General features: G+C 34.9%; 1 protein-coding gene across 1 annotated transcript; it reads left to right on the top strand.

Moving 5' to 3' along the window:
• The first annotated feature begins 485 nt into the window (after positions 1 to 485).
• On the top strand, positions 486 to 5847 carry LOC131049084 (uncharacterized). Its single transcript, XM_059212667.1, has 3 exons — positions 486 to 542; positions 681 to 845; positions 5569 to 5847. The coding sequence occupies exons 1-3, from the start codon at positions 486 to 488 to the stop codon at positions 5845 to 5847; spliced, it is 501 nt and encodes a 166-aa protein (XP_059068650.1).
• Positions 5848 to 25520: the final 19673 nt, after the last annotated feature.

The raw sequence follows: 25520 nt of genomic DNA, 5'->3' as shown, positions 1-25520 counted from the left end.
TACCAGTTACAAGACAATATCAATAATAACAACAATTACAGTAATATCATAAATACCATTACCAGTTCAATTGACATCAATGACAACATAACATATCATTAATGCAATCTTCATGCAAATGCCAACAAAATGAACCTCTGTCTTTCACAGAAAAAAACCCATAAAAAAAAGAAAAATAAAAAGATCAAACCTCCAGTCTAGGATAGAGCTTGGAAAGAGCTTTCCAATGATATAAGATTTGTTGAAAAATGCGTCTGTATGCCCAAGATATGGCCAAAAGACTAAAGGTGCTCTTGATGGGCCTAGAAGATGCCTCAAGGTTGTTGACATAGTGCTGATGTCGTCGGTATGCAAGAATAAATTTGACATTCGTATGGTCATCACCACCAAAAAAATAGTAAGCCTGGAAAAACTCATCGAGAAATAAAATCCGGTGCGCGACAAAAAATAACGATTGTCGGAAAACAAAGGAGGGGGTCGGAAACATGCCAACAGCTCCTGAGCAGTGTGTGAGTGGTGTAGGGGTGGCGGTTAGGTGGCTGGTGGGAGCCTAGTGATTGGTGGGACCTGGCGGGAGGTAGGGTTCGGTGGGCGGCAAGGCCTGGCGACCGGCGAGGAGCCTAGCAGCAATGGGGCAGGCTAACATGCAAACAATGGAGGGAATGGAGAGCAATGCCTAGGCGATAGAGCTCAGCGGCCGACAGGGCCTGGTAGCTGGCAAGGAGCAACGGTTGGTAGGGTTTCCAGGTGGTGGGAGGTCGGTGGCCGATGGGAGCGTGGCGACCAATGAGTGGGGTTTCTCAGTGGTGGTGACAGGCGAGGAGAGGACCACGGGCCTTGCAGGGGTCCACAAATAGAGTAGAGCAAAAGGCGGCCAACAACACGACAGGGGACAAGGGGCTCGCAAGGTTGTACCCTGCGGGTACCCAAAAAATTGTTGTCTTTTGTTTTCTTTTAAAAAACTTGCGTTTTTCACAAAAAAAAAAATTTAACAAGAAAAAAAAAAGAAAAACGACCATTGAAAATTTTTTCCTCGATCTGCATGCCCGAGGTCGTACGACTTGGGCTTAAAATTTGTTTTGCCTCCTGAAGACCTGACACCAAAATAGATCGAATTTTATATCAAAATTCATGGAAATGACCTCCTGAATCCAACCATGAGATCCTTTTGGCACCAAAATGTACCAAAAAACCAGCTACCTCTAGAAATAGAAAAAACAATTGCACAAACCCCCGACACAGATCTGAAGAACAAGGCCCAAAATCTCTCTGGAGCTAGAATTCGAAGATCCAAAAAAGAGGAGTCATATTGGTTGTGCAACAAGAATGCAATTCAATAATTACAGTTGTTATGAAAATAAAAAAAGATAATCCTTATAAAAGGATACTCGAAACCCTGAAGGACAAAACCCTAAAGAATTATAAGATTCCTAAGTTTAGCTTAAGCATAGAGTCTAATAGACTAATAATTAAATAAATAATTATTAGTTAATAAAATATTACTCTAACAGTTCACCTGTTCTTGCATTCACTTGCACTCAATTGCTCATTAGCAATGACGATCCCAATTTCATAATAAAAACAATATTGATCATTCAATTGCATGTAAATCATTTCATTGCATTTGATCTCCTATCTTATTTCACTAACAATTCTATTTCCATTTTATTTCAATTTCATAAATGAAAAATAAACATTATTTTCCTAATAAAATAATTATAGATAAATATGGTTTGTGACATATTTACTAAAACCTAACCCAAATCATATAGTTAATTCTAAGTCTAACCCTAACCTCAACCCTTATCTATTAAATCTAATCCCAATTGAATCTAGACAGTAACCCTATTTAAACCCTAATGTAACATAGATCATAATGCTAATTCATCTCTAACCCTAATCCTATCTTTAATTCTAAATCTAAACTTAAGCTTAAACCTAATCTAACATTAAATCTAACCCCAATTCACCCCCTAAAATTGTTTAAAACCTAATATAACATTAATCCTAACCATAATTAATCTTTAACCTTAACCCTATTTAAACCCTAACCATATATAACCCCAACTTGAATAATTTTCTTATAACCATAATTTTACCTTACCCCTAATTGACCCTGAGTCCTAACTCTTATTTAACCCTAATCTAACATTAACCCTAACCCTAAATTTACTAACCTAATACTAACCCTAATAATATTTAAACCATAATCATAATTAAACCTTAAGCCTATTTTAAACCTAACCCCAACTTGAATATTTCTCTTAAAACCCTAATTGAACCCTAACCCTAATTAAAGCTCTTATATCTAATCCTAATTCTAACCTTAACTAATTGAACTATAACATCAACTCTTTTTGAATCCTAACCATAATTTTATCCCAACCCTAACTAAATCTTTACTTAATTAAATCATAGCCCTAACTCTAACACTAATTAAACCCTAACCACAATTAATCTCTATTAATAACATTAATTGAAAGTTAATTCTAATTTAAATGACTACTAACTTTAACACTTTTTAAGCCACAACTCAAGTTAAACACTAACCTTAATCTTAGCTCTAATCCATTGAAACCTCACCCTAATTTAACCATAATTCAAATCCTATCTCTAATTATTATTCTAACCTTAAATTCAACCCTATTCTAACATCAAATCTAACCCTAATTATAACACTGTTTAAACCCTAGCTTGACATTGATCCTAACCCCAATTTAACCCAAATTCTAATTTTACCTATAGCCCAAATTAAACCCCAACCATATTGTTAACTCAAACCTTATCATAAATAAATTTTTTCTCCTTATTGTATCCTAATCTAACATTAACCTTAATCCTAATTGTATCATAAGATTAACTTTAACCCTAATCTAACATTAACCCCAATGCTATTGAAACTTTATTCATAATACAACCCTAACCCTAATCCAAATCCCAAGTAAAAGATTTATACTATAATCCTAATTGATACTCAATCCTATTCAGCCCTATCCTAATGTAACCTTAACCCTAACACTAACCCTAGTTGCAATGGTGATCCCCATTCTAATTTTAATCTTAATTAAACTTGAACCTAAACCCTAGTGCAACCTTACTGCTAATTATAACCTTGATACCAAATTTTATTTTATAAATTTAACACTAACCCTAACCCTAATCTAATGATGTAAGACATTAATTATAACAAGTTTAGCAAATGTATTGCTAACCATAACCCTCATTGAACCCTAATTTTAACCTTAACTCTAAATGAACCATCACACCAACCCTAAGTCTAAACTTGACATTTTCCCAAGTTTTCTCCTATAATCTTAATCCTAACCCTAATAAACTATGACCCTAACTCTAATTAAATCCCAACCCCAACCACAACCTTGACCTTGACCTCAATATTTATCCTAGAACCCTAACACTAACTCAACACCAACCATAACCTTTACCAGAACCCCTTGTAACACCCCCACTATGAGGCATAGAGAACTTAAGAAAATAAACCAATGAAAAAGTGAATTTTTTTTTTATATGTAAGGAAAAATTAAATACATATGCATTAAGTTCCACACAACAAGATAAAGATAAGATGTACAAATAATTTCGAACAATAGTCCTCAAGGTCCCACAACGATGTTACTCAAGAATAATATTAATCAAGCATACAAGAACATATGAAACCTCATAGAATGTGATAGCACTGCCTATTAAAAAGGATCATGATACATAATATATTGCCATGAGAATATACATATGATCATCAGTTACATTACAGGGTATCCATAAGGATATAATCTCCAAGAGTACAAACAATGGTCTGAATACATAAATCTAGTACATAAAGAAATTCTTCAATCTCCTCACAAGCCATCACGAACAAGATGTAGAGTGAACCAAAACCAAATGGGTGAAAATAGCACTCCACCCAACCATGTGGTACCATCAAGTCCACCCCATTGCTAGGAGGTTAGGAGTTGAGAAAATACAACACCACAGGAGCCTGAAGATCTTCTGCAAGCCGAATAACTCATTACAAGGAGAAGCAATGAAGCAAAATCTGAAGAACATACAAAACACAGAGAATATGCTCAAAAAGAGAGCTCAATATTCACAAAAATATGTAATGTGATTCTTATAATGAAAAGAGAGAACTCAACCTTTAATAGGTCAAGAAACCCTAAAAAGGGAAAACCTAGGTTTGCACATAATAATTAATTAAAACAATTAATTATATGCACCTAAAGTTAGCTTAAGTGTAAAAGAGATAAAGGGAACTTAAATAATTAAACAAAGAATTTTTAATTAATCAAGTAAATACCTGAATACTCTAACACCCCCCCTTAAGCTAGACTTAGGGAGAAGCTAAAACCTAGAACAGCTATTGAAAGCAATAAAGATGGGTCCTGACAACAAGGCCTGATCAGGTACCCAAATACAATGAAATCTCTATGAAACAGAGACAAAGGAGAAAACCCAGTGGGAAAAAACTCCTCTCCAAAAAGAGATGGAAAAGAATATCACTGAAGCATGAAGACCCTGCAAACTCTGTCGAAGAATAACTATTGATCTGAAGAACATCCACTGAACTAGAACATGACCAGGTAGAGAAGACTGTAATCTGCATGAGTACCCTCAAATGACACTACTTGAATTAGGAGGCAAACAAGGCAAAACAACTGAAATCGAAGATACAGATGGCATGAGAAACCAAAGCCTGAAGAGCTGATCAATCAAACACGGAAGCATTAGAACCAACAGCATAAACCTCCCCATAATGCGGAAGTGGGAGAGGGACAGGAACACTGAAAAGGACAGCCAAAAACAACTGCATGACGAAGAACCAAGAACATCAAAGGTGCTGAGACACATCATCATGAGACAAATGTCATGGAAGGAACACTCACTTGACAAAGGAAGATGGCAAACAAAGGAAAACATCAACCCCCTCATGGCACTTGATCAATAGTGCATGTACAACAAGACACAATATATGCAAGATTCCAAGTAAACAATGCATGACGGCACTTTATCTCAATGCGTTTGCATAATTACAAGCTACAATGATAAGAAGACTGGAAATAGAAACGAGAATCAAAACAGAGACACCTTACTTAGAAAAGAGATCCCAGGACCTGAAACAACCACGATATCCACCAGAGTGTTGAAAAGCAAAAAATTGAATAAAATATGCATGGAGCAGAATCTAGAAATAAAACCCATTTTTCTGGAAAGTACACCGTACAAGCTTTCCAAAAATATAAAGTTTTTGAAAAATGGAGTTCAGATGCTCATTCTACGTCTCCCGGAGTGCAAAAAAGAGACCTCACTTTGACTGTAAAAAAACATAGTCAAATAAAAAAATTGGAAAAAATTACCAACACCATGAGGTTGGCCTCGGAACCAGCTTTCCGACGCCTATTTGTTCGCGAGAAAATGACTCTGTATGCCCAAGATAGGGCCAAAAAACCAAACCCCCCCTGAAAAAGCCAAAAAAAGGGGGTCTGGTGGCCTGTGGGTGGTCTGGTGGCCAGGGAGCAGAGCTCCGGTGGCGCACTAGTGGCGGTTGGGTGGTAGGGCGGCGGTCGGGTGGTGGCCCGGTGGCCGGCCAAAAAAAAGGGTCGGGGACTGAGCGGTGCCGGAGGCGCTGCATGGAGGCCAATGGCGGTGGGCTGCATGGAGGCTAACGGCGGCGGTAGGCAGGGCAACCGGGAGGATTCCGGCGGTGGGGAGACCAGCGGCGGCGGTAGGCAGGGCGGCCGGGAGGATTCTGGTGGCGGGGAGACCAACAGCGGCGGTAGGCAAGGCGGCCGGGAGGATTCCGGTGGCAGGGAGACCAGCGGTGATGGCCGGTAGGACGGGAGGGCCGGCGAGGGCTGGGAGACCAACAGCACGGGGCTCGAGGTGACAACGACAGCCTACAACAACGCAGGGGGCCCACGGTACCCTGCGTACCGTGGGGGCCCCAAATACTTTGCCACAAAAATTTTTTTTTTCTTTTTTTTGTTCAAAATTTAATTTGAAAGCAAATTTTGGCTTGCATGCCATAAAAAGGCAAATTTTTTATTTTTTTGAAATTTTTTTCTCGATCTGCATACCAAGGCCGTACAGCCTGGATCTGAGAAAAAAAATGCTCCCAGAGGCATAGGAACCAAAATAGGTCAAATTTTATATGACCATAAGGGTTTTTGGGCCTTCTGAGCACAATGGTGAGGTCCGTTTAGGCCCAAAGTGCTCAGAAAAAAAATCTCAAACCCTAGGTACATAAAAATTTTCTGAAACCCCAGATCTACTTCCAAAGCAAAAATTCTCAAAACAAGAACAGGCAGTTGCAGATCACCGCTCTGATACCATATAGGAGTTGAGAAAATACAACACCACAGGAGCCTGAAGATCTTCTGCAATCCGAATAACTCGTTACAAGGAGAAGCAATGAAGCAAAATCTGAAGAACATACAAAACACAAAGAATATGCTCAAAAAGAGAGAGCTCAATATTCACAAAAATATGTAATGTGATTCTTACAATGAAAAGAAAGAACTCAACCTTTAATAGGTCAAGAAACCCTAAAAAGGGAAAACCTAGGTTTGCACATAATAATTAATTAAAACAATTAATTATATGCACCTAAAGCTAGCTTAAGTGTAAAAGAGATAAAGGGAACTTAAATAATTAAACAAAGAATGTTTAATTAATCAAGTAAATACCCGAATACTCTAACAGGAGGTATTAGCCAGACCCAAGAGACATAAGGAAGTTGGTAAGTGCAAGGTAATGGGTCATAAATTGGCAGAAGTCTGCACGTTGGAAAATGTGCTCCTAGAAAGGGGGGCACGTTTTCAAAAAATGGGGGCCCGTTATAAAAAATGAGGGCCCGTTATAAAAAATTGGGCTTGTTTTTGCTTCGGGCCCCTGAGGAAAAAAGTAACGAGGACCCGAGATGAAACTAAACGGGGCCCCATTTTGTTCTTAAACAGGGGCTCGCTTGAAAACAAAATTGGGGCCCGTTTCTAAAAAACAGGCCCTCGTTTCTAAAACCATTTTTACACCTTTTTTCTGGGGCACATTTTTTCATTTTCACCTACAACTGAAGTGAGAAAAGGAGATAAAAAATGGGCCCCATGTTGTGGACTCCATTTCAAGCCTCCACCACTATCCTAGGTACACATTCAATCATCCATTTTCACATTTTGTAATTTTCTTGTATATTTTTCCTGTTTTTGGAGTATTATTTAAGTTTTTTTTGGTATTATTTAAGTTTCTTTTTAAAGTATCCTATAAGTAAATTTGTTTTTACATTTTTAAATTCTTAATTTGGTTCTGAAATATTCTTCAACAGTTAACCCTAAACCCTAAATGAAAATCAACAAATTTACAAATCAAAATTAAATCTAGATAGTTAACAAAACAAAATATCAAATTTACAAGATACAAGATATCTCACAAACATCAAAACCAAAATAAAACAAAAAATAAATGGAAATCAAAACAAAACCAAAAATTACTGAAAACTACTGAGACATCAAGAGACTTTACTTCTAGTAAGATTCGATCCACTATAGTAAATTTCAATTCAACTTTAAATATTGAATTTGTGAGACTTGGGTTAAATGTTTTTAGGAATTATTTTTTTAGGTATTGGGCCTTTCAACCAATAAATGAAAAAATTTAACCACTTCTAGTAAGCCACCATTCCAATTCTTTAAATTGGACATATGTACCAAAATCATTCTTAATTCTCATTAGGCAATACAAAAGTTACCACTATTAGTTATTGGTACCTTTCTAGTACCTTGGACCATTTTTAGGTGACCATGTGGCCTTTTGGGCTATTCTAGTGGGTTATGGGAAGTCAAAAAAATAGGAAGGAGAGATACATTTAAAATTTCATGGATTAGACAAAATCCATAATTAAAACCACAATTTGAGCTACAAGACAGTGGGGTAACTAAAAATTCATTTTAGAAGAGGGAAATCCAAATGTATAACCTTAAGTAATTAACATTATGAGCTTCAAATTTCAGATATCAAATTTTAGGCTTAGGTTTATGCCATGACATGGCATAAAGGTCCTATTATGGTCCTATTATACCATGTCATGGTATGAAAGGACCAATTAATGGCATAATAGGACACATTATGTCATGATGGCATAATATGTCCTATAATGCCATGACATTTCATAATAGGTCCATAGTTGGTCCTATTATATCATTTCATGGCATAATAGGACCTATTATGCCATGACGGCATAATAAGTCCTATTATGCCATGACATTGCATAATAGTCCACCTATTATTCCATCATGGCATAATAGGTCCATAATAGGACCTTTTAAGCCATGACATGACATGATTTTCTCAAATTGCCAACTTCTTCATCTAATTCATCTCCAATACTAAAGTACTAATTGAAAATGTTTACTTAGTATGATAGGACCAATTATGGACCTATTATGCCATGCCATGGAATAATAGGACCTATTATATCGTGTCCTGGCATAATAGGACCTATTATGCCATGACAATATAATAAGTCCTATTATGCCATGACATTGCATAATAGTCCACCTATTAAGCCATGACATGACATGATTTTCTCAAAATGCCAACTTCATCATCTAATTCATCTCCAACATTGAAGTACTAATTCAACATGTTTACTTAGTATGATAGGACCAATTATGGACCTATTATGCCATGTCATGGAATAATAGGACCTATTATATCATGTCATGGCATAATGGGCCCTATTATGCCATGACGACATAATAAGTCCTATTATGCCATGACATTGCATAATAGGTCTATAATAGGACCTATTAAGCCATGACATGACATGAGTTTCTTAAATTGCCAACTTCATCATCTAATTCATCTCCAACATTGAAGTACTAATTCAACATGTTTACTTAGTATGATAGGACCAATTATGGACCTATTATGCCATGCCATTGCATAATAGGACCTATTATATCATGTCATGGCATGTAATAGGACCTATTATGCCATGACAAAATAATAAGTCCCATTATGCCATGACATTGCATAATAGTCCACCTATTATGCCATCATGGCATAATAGGTCCATAATAGGACCTATTAAGCCATGACATGATTTTCTCAAATTGCCAACTGAATCATCTAATTAATCTCCAACACTGAATTGCTAATTCAACATGTTTACTTAGTATGATAGGACCAATTATGGACCTATTATATCATTTCATGGCATAATAGGACCTATTATGCCATGACGACATAATAAGTCCTATTATGTTATGACATTGCATAATAGTCCACCTATTATGCCATCAATAATAGGACCTATTAAGCCATGACATGACAAGATTTTCTTGAATTGCCAACTTCATCATCTAATTCATCTCCAACACTAAAGTGCTAATTCAACATGCTTACTTAGTAAATGACCACTAAGAGAGGTTACCATCTAATATATTGGTACTATTCCAACACAAAATACTAATTGAACATGTTTACCAAAATTGTGACTAATTATTTATTATATAAATTACTTTATATATTTTGATCTTATTTTATTTTTTTTACAAGTTCATGTATGAAATATTTTATATTGATTTTAATAGTTGATGCATTTTACAAGAAATGAATGCATTAAATTGAATATATAATAGATTTATGAAGTTTCAATGAAAGTTTGTATTAAGTTTTGTGCATAAATTTTATATTTAAAGATTCAATAGTATGTACATGTATATTTTCTTAAGTTCAATATTATATTATATTTCATGTGTATCTCATTCAATAACATAGAAATGTTACTATTTATAAATGTTTTTTTTAAAACTAAAATAGATGCTTCTTTGACATAGAGTTGTATATAATTCATGTATATCTTTATATATGCAGGATCTCTTTGTTATGATGGATGTTTTTGACATAGATGAAATGTTAGGTGAGAATCCCCCACCGCAACCCCCTCCACCTCCACCTCCACCCCCTAGATTAGATGAAATCCGTTCAATAGAAAAAATTAATGAAAACCTACTAGTTATTGAACAAAATATAACTTCAATCCAAAATGAGCCAATCACCCCCGCCCATCTTCTAGAGTTTGCCAAATAAATGCAAACTGTTGTCGAGTCAGTTAGATTAGTTGATTCTCAACTAGATCAATTTCATAGACAACGACAAGTGTTGCGTGATTTTTATGTTGATGGATTAACTTATAGGCAAAGCATTGATCTTATAATAACCAAATCTCATTTATGTCTATATTTTGCTAACCCAAAAATAAGAGAACCAATGCAACCTAGCTAGAAAAGAATTTCAATTAGGTGGTGTGATCATCCAGAAATAGATAGACACTTTTGGGATAAATGGTGGATGGTTTTTGATTATCCACCACATCGTAATTATGAGGTCCCTTTATATTTTTTGAATAAATTATATTGTGAGTTTGTAATGCACCAAAAACCAAATTATTTTGATATTAAGTCATTACAGGGTGTTGGTCGTATAATGCCACAACATAGATTAGGGGCACGTAGTAATAATCCCCTACCAGATCCACCCATGGTTTCACTTGCTGCTCCATCAATTTCTGTAGATGTGCAAAATACATCATTAATTTCAACATTAGATGCTTTGACTTCCCTCACATGTAACCTGAGAGAGCAAGTTTCACACATGGCATCCACTCCTCGATCGATGACACATATGTGTATGAGCTATCATCAGATGTGTGTAGGTCCTACTACTGATCCAAGATCTGCTTCAGTTGCAGCTGACCATGATGCAACAGATGATACTATGATGACATCATATATGGATTTTCTTTCCTCTGATGATCATCTTGAGCAGGTATATATATATATATACATGTCAATCTAAAACTTCATTAAATATAGGTATAAATTAAGTGCATTTCTTTTTTTTAATACAATCTAATATTTTATTGAATAAATTTGGTTTATGTAGATAAGGACTACACAAAATGTTCGAGTCAATATTGCATCTACTCCTACACAACTTGGCACACCTTTTGGGGTATAGTATCAATTTCTATCTAGACATCGTACTAGCTTTTTAAGTTAATATATTGTCATCATATACTATATAAATTTTCATGTTGATACATTGAATGCTTCTTTCTCCAAGCTTCAGGTCATGAGGGACCCTCTACATCACATCGAGAAGCTTCACAACTTGGCACACTTTTGGGGCATAGTATCAATTTATATCTAGACATTGTAATAACTCTTTACATTAATATGCTATCATCATATACTATATAAATTTCCATGTTGATACATTGAATGCTTCTTTCTCCAAACTTCAAGTCATGAGGGAACATCTACATCACATTGAGAAGAGGGTGTGACAACTGTGACACCATATATTGTATGTATCTTAGAATTCATAAATTAAATATGTTCTTACAACATTGTAACTTAACTTGAAATTATTTAATACACATATAGATGTTCAATAAATATCATTTCATTAAATGCATGTTTGCAGGTGGACACTACTTTCAGGATAGGTTATGCTCATCATTTTGATCAAAACCAATTTGAATGCACATCGACATCCTTTGAGGTTTTAATATGTAATTAATACTTAATTTGACCTTATTTTGACTCTTAAATTGACATTTAATTGGACGCTTTGAATTTGACCTTGTACAAGAGTTAGCTAGCACTACATTTGGCATTGATTTCAATGTAGGGTGAACTCACAATAATGGTTCCCACTTTTTTGCCACTTTTGACACTGAGATGTACATTTTTAAAATAATCTTCAACTTCCGAGAACTATAACTTTTAAACTATTAAAAATTTGAAGATGATGTAAATTAGTGATTTCTAGCATTTTGTTTGTAGATTCTATATACATTTTTTTCAAATTTTTTTGAAAGATTTTAATTTTTTTTTTCCATCTCCCTCGAAAAGTAGTTTTTTACAACAAACTACATTTTTTAAGAGTGATGTGCCTTCCGTAACGCATAACTTTTTTTCTATAAATGATAAAAACTCAATTCTTTTGAATTTTGGTTTGTAACATCAATATCCAGGGCATGCATTTGGTTTTATAGTGATATGTTCAATATTTTTCATTTTATAAAGTTTTGAAGTCCGACTAGTCATAATTCAAACATAGGTTTACGTTTGAACACATAACTTGTTCTATATAAATCGAAATTCAATTTTTTTTTTTTGTTAGAAAGAAGACATCAATACCAAGGGCATAGATATTTTTCAAAAATTTTTTGAATTAGTTTCTTATTTTTCCCAATGCGTTGAACAGAGAAGTTCATGTTCGGTTAAAAACCAACTTTTAATAAAATTAAAAAATCAAGAACATAATAAATTCAAAATATAACAAAATTATATCCGTTGGAAAGCTTGTTTCGAGTAATACCATCTAATATTTTTGGGTTATGAAGATTATTTCATTCGTGTACTGAACCAGAGCTCCGAAGTCATTAATTCTTCAGAACTCTGAAATTTTTTGGGAGAAACTTCCAATTTTGGGGTTTCGATCGAACACATGTTCGATCGGATTGGGTTCGCTCGAACCAAAGTGGGTTCGAGCGAACCCCCATTCGCTCGAACCCACGAGCTAAATTTTGGCACGCATTTTTTGGTAATTGCCATGTTCGAGCGAACCCAACAATTTTTAACTGTCGGCTTTCGTTCGAACACGGGCCGACGCATTTTTTTTTTTTTTTTTTCATTTGTGGAATCGTATAAATATCTATAATTTTTTTTTCGCTTTTTATCACTCAAATGATTAAAATAATTCGCACTTTTGGATGAGAGAAGATATTTGAAAATTATTTTGAAAGCGAATAATTTGAAGGTTTTTTGTAAAAGCATGGGGAACAAGAAGAGAAGGCAAAATAAGACTGCAAGGAATTATTCTCCCGAAACGGAAGAAAGATATCGAGAACAAAGAAGACAAAGATATCATGATGCAAGTATGTATTTTTAATTTTATTTCTATTTAATTTAATATGTATTACGTATCAATTAATTAGAATTCAATATTTTTTATCTAATATTTTTAATAGGATTAAAAATAATTTTGTTTTAATTGGAAAACATAATTAATTTGAGATAATACATGTGTATTTGCAAATTTCAATTTCCATCAACTTGCTTGTTGTGTAATTGCATTTTTCTCCTATATAATTAAGTTCATTTATAATAGATAAGACCTATTATGTCATAATTTTTAGGTTCTAAATTATATATATTGAATATTTAATCTACATGTACAAGTAATTTCATGTGATAGGTCCTTTAATATCACATAATATATTTGTCTTAAGGGTAGTTAAGCATATTAATTTTGTGAAATGTTTTTTCAAATGTGGTCATATTGATTTTAATAATAAGGCCTATTAGGACTATTACATTGATTATAGTTCTTAAATGTGACATAAATTTATAACAAAGAAGATATTTAATTTAATATGTATTACGTATCAATTAATTAGAATTCAATATTTTTTATCTAATATTTTTAATAGGATTAAAAATAATTTTGTTTTAATTGGAAAACATAATTAATTTGAGATAATACATGTGTATTTGCAAATTTCAATTTCCATCAACTTGCTTGTTGTGTAATTGCATTTTTCTCCTATATAATTAAGTTCATTTATAATAGATAAGACCTATTATGTCATAATTTTTAGGTTCTAAATTATATATATTGAATATTTAATCTACATGTACAAGTAATTTCATGTGATAGGTCCTTTAATATCACATAATATATTTGTCTTAAGGGTAGTTAAGTATATTAATTTTGTGAAATGTTTTTTCAAATGTGGTCATATTGATTTTAATAATAAGGCCTATTAGGACTATTACATTGATTATAGTTCTTAAATGTGACATAAATTTATAACAAAGAAGATATTTAATTTAATATGTATTACGTATCAATTAATTAGAATTCAATATTTTTTATCTAATATTTTTAATAGGATTAAAAATAATTTTGTTTTAATCGGAAAACATAATTAATTTGAGATAATACATGTGTATTTGCAAATTTCAATTTCCATCAACTTGCTTGTTGTGTAATTGCATTTTTCTCCTATTAAACATGTTGAATAATTTAGGTGAACTATTTATATTCAACTTCACGTACATGCAAAAACATTTCAAATTAGGAGGTCTATTATGCAATAATAGGTCTTAAATATACTCACATGTGACAAATTATAGTCCACTTACATTATGGTCCATAACAAATTAATATGAGGTCACCTAAGTTATCATATGCATGCATCAAAATATTTGTACTTTTAATTTTCAAAATTGGAATTTCTAATTTATCAAAATTTTATTTTATGTGTTAAATTAGTGCTCAAAATTAGAGATTGAACTTTAATCCTAACCTGAGAACAAATTGAACTTTAAACCTAAACAAGTAATTTAATTAGAGTTATAACAATAGGGTCTTAAAAAAGTATTTAAATTTAATAAACCAAATTGAATGGGCTTTAATTTTAACATGTAAAGCTTTAAGCCAAATTCACCCCTATTCTTAATCCTAATTGAATAATCTCTGATTAATTCAAGAACCTTACACAAACTCTTAAATTATGTGCAAAACGGGCAAATGAACCTATTGAAGAACACAATATAGTTGATGAACATAGGGAGGAGATTGTCCAAGTTGAACCAATGGAGACCTTTGAAGGAGAGGGGTCAGGCTCCTTACCTCCTACCATTGATATGGATGAGCATATTATGGATCTAGCTAAACAGGTGAAGAGAAATATTTCTTATAAAAATTTAGATCATTTACTTGAAATGGATGTGGATGAGTTGAAACGTCTCAGTGAAGAACCTAGACATACTAAAAGGAGGTCAATGAATAAAAGTGCAAAAGAAATAATGTCACATTTCAACAATCTTGATACTACACTAGAAAAAGCTCAATTGTTATCAATTGTACTTACTCATAAAGACTTAATAGATCCAATGAAATTGTTGGGTATAGATACAACAAATCAAAAGAGGAAATATTCTCAGCTACAAAAATCTATTGTTGATAATGTTAAGAAAGGTTTGGTGAACATTGGTAAAAAATCTCGAAAACTAGATAAGACCATTTCAAGAAGAGTGATGTTGACATCTTTAGTAAATGAAAGATTGCCTCAAAAAAGACAAATCTCTTCACTGTCATCTGAGTTTGGTTTTAGTAGAAGGACAATATCTAAATATGTTAAAAGGAGAAAGATTTTGGATGATACTACCTCATAAGGGAATTGGGCAATTATGTGTAGAGCTCCTCGTTCTGATAGAATTGAAGATGTTGTTAGGAACTTTGTGACAAGTTTTTGGAATGATAATACTCGCCCTTCATCAAATAGTAGAGATGTTATCAAGCAAAGGATTGGTCCTGATCGTTATGATCTCCATGTAAAACATTGGCTAGACACAACAAAACATGAATTGTATGTATTGTTTACTAAAACAAACCCTCATATAAAGATTGGACAAACCATTTTTGAACGGTTAAGGCCATATTATGTGAAGTTAAACAAAGTTTTCGAAACTTGTTGTTGTCGTTATCACATCGAATTTGACTTGTACTATCAGGTGTTTCGAAAGATTAGAGAAGATACTGATGGTTATGAAAATGCTCCTCCTAAACGAACAAGTCAATTCATAGCATCCATCTTATGTGATAAATCAGATGATAATGCAACCGGTCAAATAAATTGCATAAGAGGAATTTGTGGAACATGCGGGGACTTGGCTAAATTGCCTTTGAGAGATGAAGATACTGACATGAGGAAGATGGTAAATTGCAAGAGTTATAAGTACAAAAAAATTGAAACAAAATTTGGAAAGGAATCTACAAGACTAGATTATGTAGAAGAAGAAATACCTATTGGAACATTTATGGAAAATTTTCGTAAGTTGATAAAACCATACATATGCCATGGTTTTTTTGCCAAGTGGCAAGCAGAACAATTTAAAAGATTAAGAGACACTTTCCCACTTGGAACTATTTTATCTGTAGTTGACTTCGCAGAGAATTACTCTTTTGTGCATCAAAAAGAGATTCAATCAGAGTATTATTTTTCAAAGCAAATCACTATTTTTGTGCATGTGTGTTATCGACATGCACAGATGAATTTAGATGGTGTTGATAGTACATTTGAAAATCGTGTCATTAAGAAAGAGTACCACTTCTATATCAGTGATGATAAGGAGCATGACACACTTTTTGTACAACATTGCTTTAAGAAGTTTTTTGAATATTTGAAAGATAGAGGCATAACAATAGTTAAACATTTTGTTTGGTCTGATGGATGTGCGGCACAATTCAAATCTTCGAGGCCATTTTATGCACTATGTAGATATCATCGAAATGACAAAATACCACATGTTTGGAGTTTTTTTGAGAGTGGTCATGGAAAGGGTGAACATGATGGTGCAGGAGCTTGTATCAAACGTGCTATAAGAAAGCATCAAATAAAGTACACAGGAGAACGTATAGAAAATGCACATGATGTTGTTGAATGGTGTACGAAACACTTTGAACAACCTAATTATCCTGGGGAATCATCATCAAGAACATATAAGCCCATTCCATATAGAGTGTTTTGGGAGATAACCGGTACGTGTTCTCTTTTAGTATTTTATTCTATTTTTTTTTAATTTAACAACTTGATCTACATGTATGTATTCTTGTACACATGTACATTTTACAGATGTGGATAGAAAATCAATGCATGGATGCAAGAGTGTGGAGAGGACAAGATCTTTGCATTGTGTCATGAGTACAGATAATCGCCCATGGACATTATACACTAGAGATTATTCATGTTTTTGTTCTGAATGCATTTTCGAAAACTATGTTGATTGCAAGAACCAAGAGCTTGGATATGTTAGTGAATGGAAAATGGTGCCACTAGATGTTTCTGACACATACGAGGATTCAAATGAGGATGAAAACTTTGAAGAAATTCCTTTGATTTCTGGTGATTACGATCATATTTCAGGATTGATTAAAAAAGGTATGTATGTACATGACGTACACATGTAAACATTTCCTTAAAAATGACATATAACTTAGAATTTATTTAACTTGTGTCAAATTGCAGGAGATATTTTTGCAGTCATAGCAGAAGATGGAAATATAGAAGGTGTTAGTTATTATTTATTGCGTTGCACAGAAGAGAGAAAGAAGTTATCAAAATCTGAGATGAGTGATGGAATGTCATTTCCCACAGGTTTGAGTTCTGATTTGAATATGTACATACATACAAATCGCTTGTGTGAATTTTTTTAATTTCTCATGTTTCTTATATACATGTACATGCAGGATCAGTTGTAGTGCAAGGGACATATTTCAAACAAGTTAAAATTGTTCAACATGGGATTCATTTCACTGAATACCAAATTGATAACAAGGTATATCAGTATAGTCACTTGGTCATTGCTGTTGGCCTAATTCTTCAAACAGTTCCACGTCGAGGGCGGACTCAAAAGTGGAGACTAGATAGTGAAGATCATGACAAAATATTAAGTGTTATTGAAGAGCGTTGTGAACCACTTGATGTGGTATGAACTATATATACATAATTTAGTAATCCACTTGAATTGAATTTTAATGTAAAAGTTCAAGATAAATTCTAGATCTCAAGTAACTTGTTTTGAAACTATTTAGGATAAATATTTTTTTAAGTTTATTTATACATTATATCAAATTAGGATGTATTTAAATGTGCACGTGTTTAATTGTATGTAATTGTATTTGTATTTAATTAAAAAATGCATATTTAAATTAGAATGTAATATGTACATTTGTAAAATTGATATATTTAATATGGAATTAGGACATGTACATGTTGTGAACTATTTAACTACAATATACATACCTAGAAGCTCACATACCTACAAATATACATACCTATGTAATATACATGTACTGGATGTGAACTATTCAATACATGACCTATCTTAGTTTAGTTTGTTCATTTCATACATACTCTTTTGTTTGAAAATCAAACATGTATAATTGAATACATTTAAATCAAGTTTGTTTGAAAATCAAACATGTATAAATCTAATATAATCAAACATGTATAATAGATGATCAAACACAAACCAGGTATACAGAATAATCTAGAGTCTAAACAAGTCGTTGTACATGCATGAAATATACAATCTAATCAAACATGAATTTAAATCTAATCTTTAATCAAACATGTGTATAAATCTAATATAATCAAACATGTATAATAGATCAATCAAACACAAACCAGGTATAAAGTATAATCTAGAGTCTAAACAAGTCGTTGTACATGCATGAAATATACAATCTAATCTTGAACATGAATTTAAATCTAATCTTTAATCAAACATGTGTATAAATCTAATATAATCAAACATGTATAATAGATCTTGATCAAACACAAACCAGGTATAAAGTATAATCTAGAGTCTAAACAAGTCGTTGTACACATGCATGAAATATACAATCTAATCAATCATGTATTTAAATCTAATTTAATCAAACATCATGTACATAAATCTAGAATATAATCAAACATGTGTATAAATATAATATAATCAAACATGTATAAAACTTATAACATGTATAATCTATAGTCTAAACTCCATGTATAAAGTATAATCTAGCTCTAGTCAAACACAAACCAGGTATAAAGTATAATCTAGAGTCTAAACTCCATGTATAAAGTATAAAGTATAATCCAGAGTCAAACATAAACCAGGTATAAAGTATAATCTAGAGTCTAAACTCCATGTACGTGCATGAATATATATATAATATGAAAGTATATAAAAAGATAAATGTAAATGAGCTATAAAGTCTGGAGCAAATCAACACTGGGGATCATCATGTCGGCTACGAACTGAGCGACCATCTGAGGGGGAGTCCTGCAAAAGTAGAATTTATTTAAATATTAAATATAATATATATAGATCTCTCTAGACGTGCATGTACATCAAATATATATATACCAAAAACCATAACTAACCTGTACACTAATGTCAGCATCTAAAGAATCTCTCCTACGCACATGCTCAGAGCTCAAGGAAGGAGTGACATGAGCTAACTGTCAATTTAAGGATTAGTCCACAATCAATTTAAATGATCTACAAATTAAAACTTAGAAAGTTCTAGATTATTTAAATTAAACATGAGATCTATATATATATATAGATTTATTAGGTACAAATTTGCAATGTAAGTATACATATCTTCTAAAATTTTAAACGCACATGTACATGTACATACCTGTGTATCACCTGGAGTAGGCTGTATAGTAGACTGATCCTGTCCCGTAATCATATCAACAACATCACTCGTGCCAGCATATCTCTCTCTAGCTGTACGTATCACTGAGGAGTGCAAGGGGCTAACTAGATGAGTGGGCATCGTGGATGAAGTGTCTGACTGTAGTAGCATGTCCATAAATCCAGTATGGCTCAAATCTCTCAGCTGATCCTCAAATGAGTCCAAACCCTCATCTGTGATATGTACCTGATCAGCTTGTATCTCCTCACATGAATCCAACCGGCCCTCATCTGTGATATGGAGCTCATCAGCTCGTAGCTCCTCCTCTGCAGCAACAGAGTGATCTGTAGGTGGGTCAGTGCCTGGAGCATGCGTAGAGTGATGAGAATGCTGTGACTGCCTCGGGGTATGCGTCGATGCCGCTGTAGCCTGAACATCTCTGAGAATCTCCTCTCTAACATCACCCAATGGTATCCCAAGTCGAGATGAAATAAAACTATAAGCATGTAGTAGGTCCTCGACTAAATACTGCGACATCTATACATGTCTACTACCTCCGACTATAGCTGCTACCTCATCTGGGGAGGGGATGCCAGCAGAAATATACCGATCATCTGAATCTAAAGCCCCCCCATGACTAGAAGATGCATGATCTATGGATGATCGCGAACGTGGTCGAGTCATCATATATCTGCCCACCCTGTCAGAAGATATGGTGGCTGCTGCTGATGCAATATGTCCAATCCTATCAATTGCTTCTCTCTGAGAAGCAATCACAACATGATCTGCTATGGGTGCCATGGCTGGGACTACTGCAGGAAATCTCTGGCCAACAAGGTCCCTGTGTCTAGGCGGAGCTCTATCACGCCTACGGTATGCATCTCTATCAGCAATCCTGCCCCTCCCCTGTCCATAATATCCCGGAATATCAAGGTAGTTTGGTTTCATCTGACAATGAACCTCAGCAAATACCTGCTGTGCAAAGTATAATGGAATCTGGTCGTTATTAGGATAACGACCATGGGCTGCTAAGAATCGTGGGTAAATCAGTGACGCAACCTGTGGGTCAATACATCTGGTAACCTGATATCCCCTCACCTTACTCTTCTCCTGATATTGTGGGAAGCATCTCTCCTTGATGGTCTCCTTCGAGACCACCCCCACCACATCAGCAAAAGAATGAGGACCCCTCACCTCACTCCTCAACTGTCTATATATATCCTCTATAACCTCAGGTGAGAATGAGGTATGAGATACTAAGAGGTCCCTCAATGTCTGCAAACTGTCAAAAATGGACGTGCACGTACTCTTGTACACGCCATCAGTACGAGGGTCATCTAGTATGGCCCTCAACCTATGCAGCTCTCGATCACTGTAATGAAAAATAGTGGCAATATCGGGCAAGGGGGGATCCTGCTATGGAGGATCCTGCTGTGGTGGCTCCTGATGTGGAGCCTGCGCAGGTGGATCCTGATCAGGAGCCTGTGAAGGTGGATCCTGATCAGGAGCCTGCAAAGGTGGATCCTGATCAGGAGCCTGCGAAGGTATATCCTGGGATGCCATCTATCTAGGTACATGTCATAAAGTTAAAATAAATACGTAAGCAGAGAGAGAGAGATCATTTTCATGAGAGAGAGAGAGAGATCATTTTCATGAGAGAGAGAGAGAGAGAGAGAGATTATATACATATAAATCTTCATGACAGAGAGAGAGAGATCATTTTCATTTTCAAAAAATACATGTAAAAATTTCAAATATTTCAGTGAGAGAGAGAGAGAGTTCATATATTTCAGATCTAGAGATAACATATATTTCAGAGAGATAGAGAGATCTAATGTACATGTACATATTTAAATCTTTGACATACATAAAAAATTCAAGAATAGAGAGATCTAACACGTCATATGTATGTTAGGACACTATATGATCCTAAGGGGAATGTCATATGTATAGTAGGATGTTATAAGGGGTCATATGTGGGTCTAACCACATATGACCCGTTAGGACACTATATGATCCTAAGGGGAATGTCATATGTACAGTAGGATGTTATAAGGGGTCATATGTGGGTCTAACCACATATGACCCCTTAGGACACTATATGATCCTAAGGGGAATGTCATATGTACAGTAGGATGTTATAAGGGGTCACGCATGTGTTAATGCATGTTGACCCCTTAGGACCACATACGACCCCTTAAGATAGTATGTGATGGACTAAGGGGTATGTCGTTCACACTAGGATTCTATAAAGGGTCACGCATGTGTTAATGCATGCGTGAGCCCTTAGGACCACATATTCAACCCCTTAGGACACATAGGAAATTTCATATGTACAGTAGGATGTTATTAGGGGTCATGTGTGACCTACTAAGGGGTCACGTATGTGTCAATGCATGCGTGGCCCCCTAGGACCACATATGACCCCTTAAGACGCTATGTGATGAACTAAGGGGTATGTCGTTCACACTAGGATTTTATAAGGGGTCATATGTGGTTATAGGATTTTATAAGGGGTCATATGTGGGTCTAACCACATATGACCCCTTAGGACACTATATGATCCTAAGGGGAATGTCATATGTACAATAGGATGTTATAAGGGGTCACGCATGTGTTAATGCATGTGTGAGCCCTTAGGACCACATATTCAACCCCTTAGGACACATAGGAAATGTCATATGTACAGTAGGATGTTATTAGGGGTCATACATGTGACCTACTAAGGGGTCACGTATGTGTCAATGCATGCGTGGCCCCTAGGACCACATACGACCCTTAAGACGCTATGTGATGAACTAAAGGGTATGTCGTTCACACTAGGATTTTATAAGGTGTCATATGTGGTTATAGGATTTTATAAGGGGTCATATGTGGGTCTAACCACATATGACCCCTTAGGACACTATATGATCCTAAGGGGAATGTCATATGTACAGTAGGATGTTATAAGGGGTCATATGTGACCTACTAAGGGGTCACACATGTGTTAATGCATGTGTGACCCCTTAGGACAACATATGACCCCTTAGGACACTATATGATCCTAAGGGGTCATATGTTGTCCTAAGGGGTCACACATGCATTAACACATGTGTGACCCCTTAGTAGGTCACATATGACCCCTTATAACATCCTACTGTACATATGACATTCCCCTTAGGATCATATAGTGTCCTAAGGGGTCATATGTGGGATATATGATCCTAAGGGGAATGTCATATGTATAGTAGGATGTTATAAGGGGTCATATGTGACCTACTAAGGGGTCACACATGTGTTAATGCATGCGTGACCCCTTAGGACAACATAGGACCCCTTAAGACACTATGTGATGGACTAAGGGGTATGTCGTTCACACTAGGATTTTATAAGGGGTCATATGCAGTTCTAAGGGGTCATGCATATGTTATAACAAATGCATGACCCCTCAGAACCACATATGACCCCTTATGACACTATGTGATCCTAAGGGGAATGTCATATGTATAGTAGGATGTTATAAGGGGTCCTATGTGACCTACTAAGGTGTCACGCATGTGTCAATGCATGCGTGGCCCCTTAGGACCACATATGACCCCTTAAGACGCTATGTGATGGGCTAAGGGGTATGTCGTTCACACTAGGATTTTATAAGGGGTCATATGTGGTTATAGGATTTTATAAGGGGTCATATGTGGGTCTAACCACATATGACCCCTTAGGACACTATATGATCCTAAGGGGAATGTCATATGTACAGTAGGATGTTATAAGGGGGTCACGCATGTGTTAATGCATGTTGACCCCTTAGGACCACATACGACCCCTTAAGATAGTATGTGATGGACTAAGGGGTATGTCGTTCACACTAGGATTCTATAAGGGGTCACGCATGTGTTAATGCATGCGTGAGCCCTTAGGACCACATATTCAACCCCTTAGGACACATAGGAAATGTCATATGTACAGTAGGATGTTATTAGGGGTCATACATGTGACCTACTAAGGGGTCACGTATGTGTCAATGCATGCGTGGCCCCTAGGACCACATACGACCCTTAAGACGCTATGTGATGAACTAAAGGGTATGTCGTTCACACTAGGATTTTATAAGGGGTCATATGTGGTTATAGGATTTTATAAGGGGTCATATGTGGGTCTAACCACATATGATGCCTTAGGACACTATATGATCCTAAGGGGAATGTCATATGTACAGTAGGATGTTATAAGGGGTCATATGTGACCTACTAAGGGGCCACACATGTGTTAATGCATGCGTGACCCCTTAGGACAACATAGGACCCCTTAAGACACTATGTGATGGACTAAGGGGTATGTCGTTCACACTAGGATTTTATAAGGGGTCATATGCAGTTCTAAGGGGTCATGCATATGTTATAACAAATGCATGACCCCTCAGAACCACATATGACCCCTTATGACACTATGTGATCCTAAGGGGAATGTCATATGTATAGTAGGATGTTATAAGGGGTCCTATGTGACCTACTAAGGTGTCACGCATGTGTTAAACCATGCGTGACCCCTTAGGACCACATACGACCCCTTAAGACGCTATGTGATGGGTTTTGGGATATGTCGTTCACACTAAGATTGATTTTATAAAGGGTCATATGCGATTTTAATGGGTCACGTATGTGTTAAGACACTATTTGATGGACTAAGGGGTATGTCATTCACCCTACAATTTTATAAGGGGTCATATGCGATTCTAAGGGGTCCCGCATGTGTTATAACACGTGTGACCCCTTAGAACCACGTATGACCCCTTAGGACACTAGATGTGATCCTAAAGGGAATGTCATACATGTACACTATTATATTATATGTGATCCTCTATGACCTCCTAAGAGAACGTATAGTGTCATATGTGGTCTTAAGGGGTCATGTTGTGCGTGTAATAGGATGTGAAAATAGGTCACATTGTAGAGGAAATTTATTTTGTCTAATTTTTTTAAATTTGGTATCTAAATTTTCTAATGTTTATTTAAATTAATTTTTTTAACGTTTTTCTTTTTTTGCTAATGTTTTTCTAAGATCTGATTTACTACAGGGTAGTTTTCTATGTTTTTCATAACAATTTTTTAAAATGTTGAAAAAAATATACATCTATACAATTACGTAATTTTAAAAACAAATTTACACATTTCAATCAAAATATTAAATTATCAAACATTTTTCTAAAATAATGAAAAACAATAAATTATCAAACATTTTTCTAAAATGTTCAAAACCAATAACTATATATAATTATTTAATTAAAAAATTAAATTAACAAATAAATTATTTACAAATTTAATAAAAAAAGACATTATTAAACCAAACAAAGGGTTATTTTGTGCACCTGATATAACAAGGGTCGAAAACTAAAATAAGAAAGATGCTAACTGCTGCAGACAAGGCTCGATGACGTGATGCTGACGACTGGTTCGATCCAACCCCCACCAGACAGAAAAAGTCAAATGTAACAATGACCTTTTAACTGTCATTTTCGATATTTATAAAATTTTAAAAAAAACCCTAACTGCCAAGGGTTCGAGCGAATGGGGGGTTCGAGCGAACCCATTAAAATATCGATATTTAATGGGTTCACTCGAACCACCGTGTTCGCTCGAACCCAGCTGAACCGTTTGGTTCGCTCGGACTCCCAGGGGCAGTCCGAGCGAACATTTGTGTTTCGCTCGAACATTGTCAAATCCGAAATTCCCACTTTCGCCAAATTCTTTCGTTGGCAAAAGTGGGAACCAATTTTGTGAATTCACCCTGTACATACATGTCAAGGTGCACAAGATACTGCTACAGGAGATGGGCAACCTTATGTATGTGATATTTTATTATATGATTATTTAATCAAATTATAAAAGTTCATTTTTATTTAATATAAAAATAAACACGTGTATGTGCTCATGTTCATTATATCATGTTTCTTATCTTGTATATAGGATGACACAACTCCTGAGCGTATAGTACATGCAAAATAAGTTATTGGAGTTGATGTGCACACACATACCATGGTAAGTTTGTAACTTAATTTTTGAATTCCAATTGTATTTGATAAATGATTATCTTTTAATAATTAATCAAGTATTTTAATATTACTTTTTCCTTGTACAACATGAGATGGGTGGATCTGGTCCACGGCCTGAGAAGAAGAGACCACGAGATGTTATTGATGATAGCACTTAGATTTTATAGTTTATTTGGCTCTTATATGATGTACATATACTATTTTATATGAT

Source organism: Cryptomeria japonica, chromosome 10 (genome assembly GCF_030272615.1).
Source record: "Cryptomeria japonica chromosome 10, Sugi_1.0, whole genome shotgun sequence".
Taxonomy (NCBI): Eukaryota; Viridiplantae; Streptophyta; class Pinopsida; order Cupressales; family Cupressaceae; genus Cryptomeria; species Cryptomeria japonica.
Note: the sequence above shows the minus strand (reverse complement) of the source record. Positions and strands in the feature narration are given on the sequence as shown.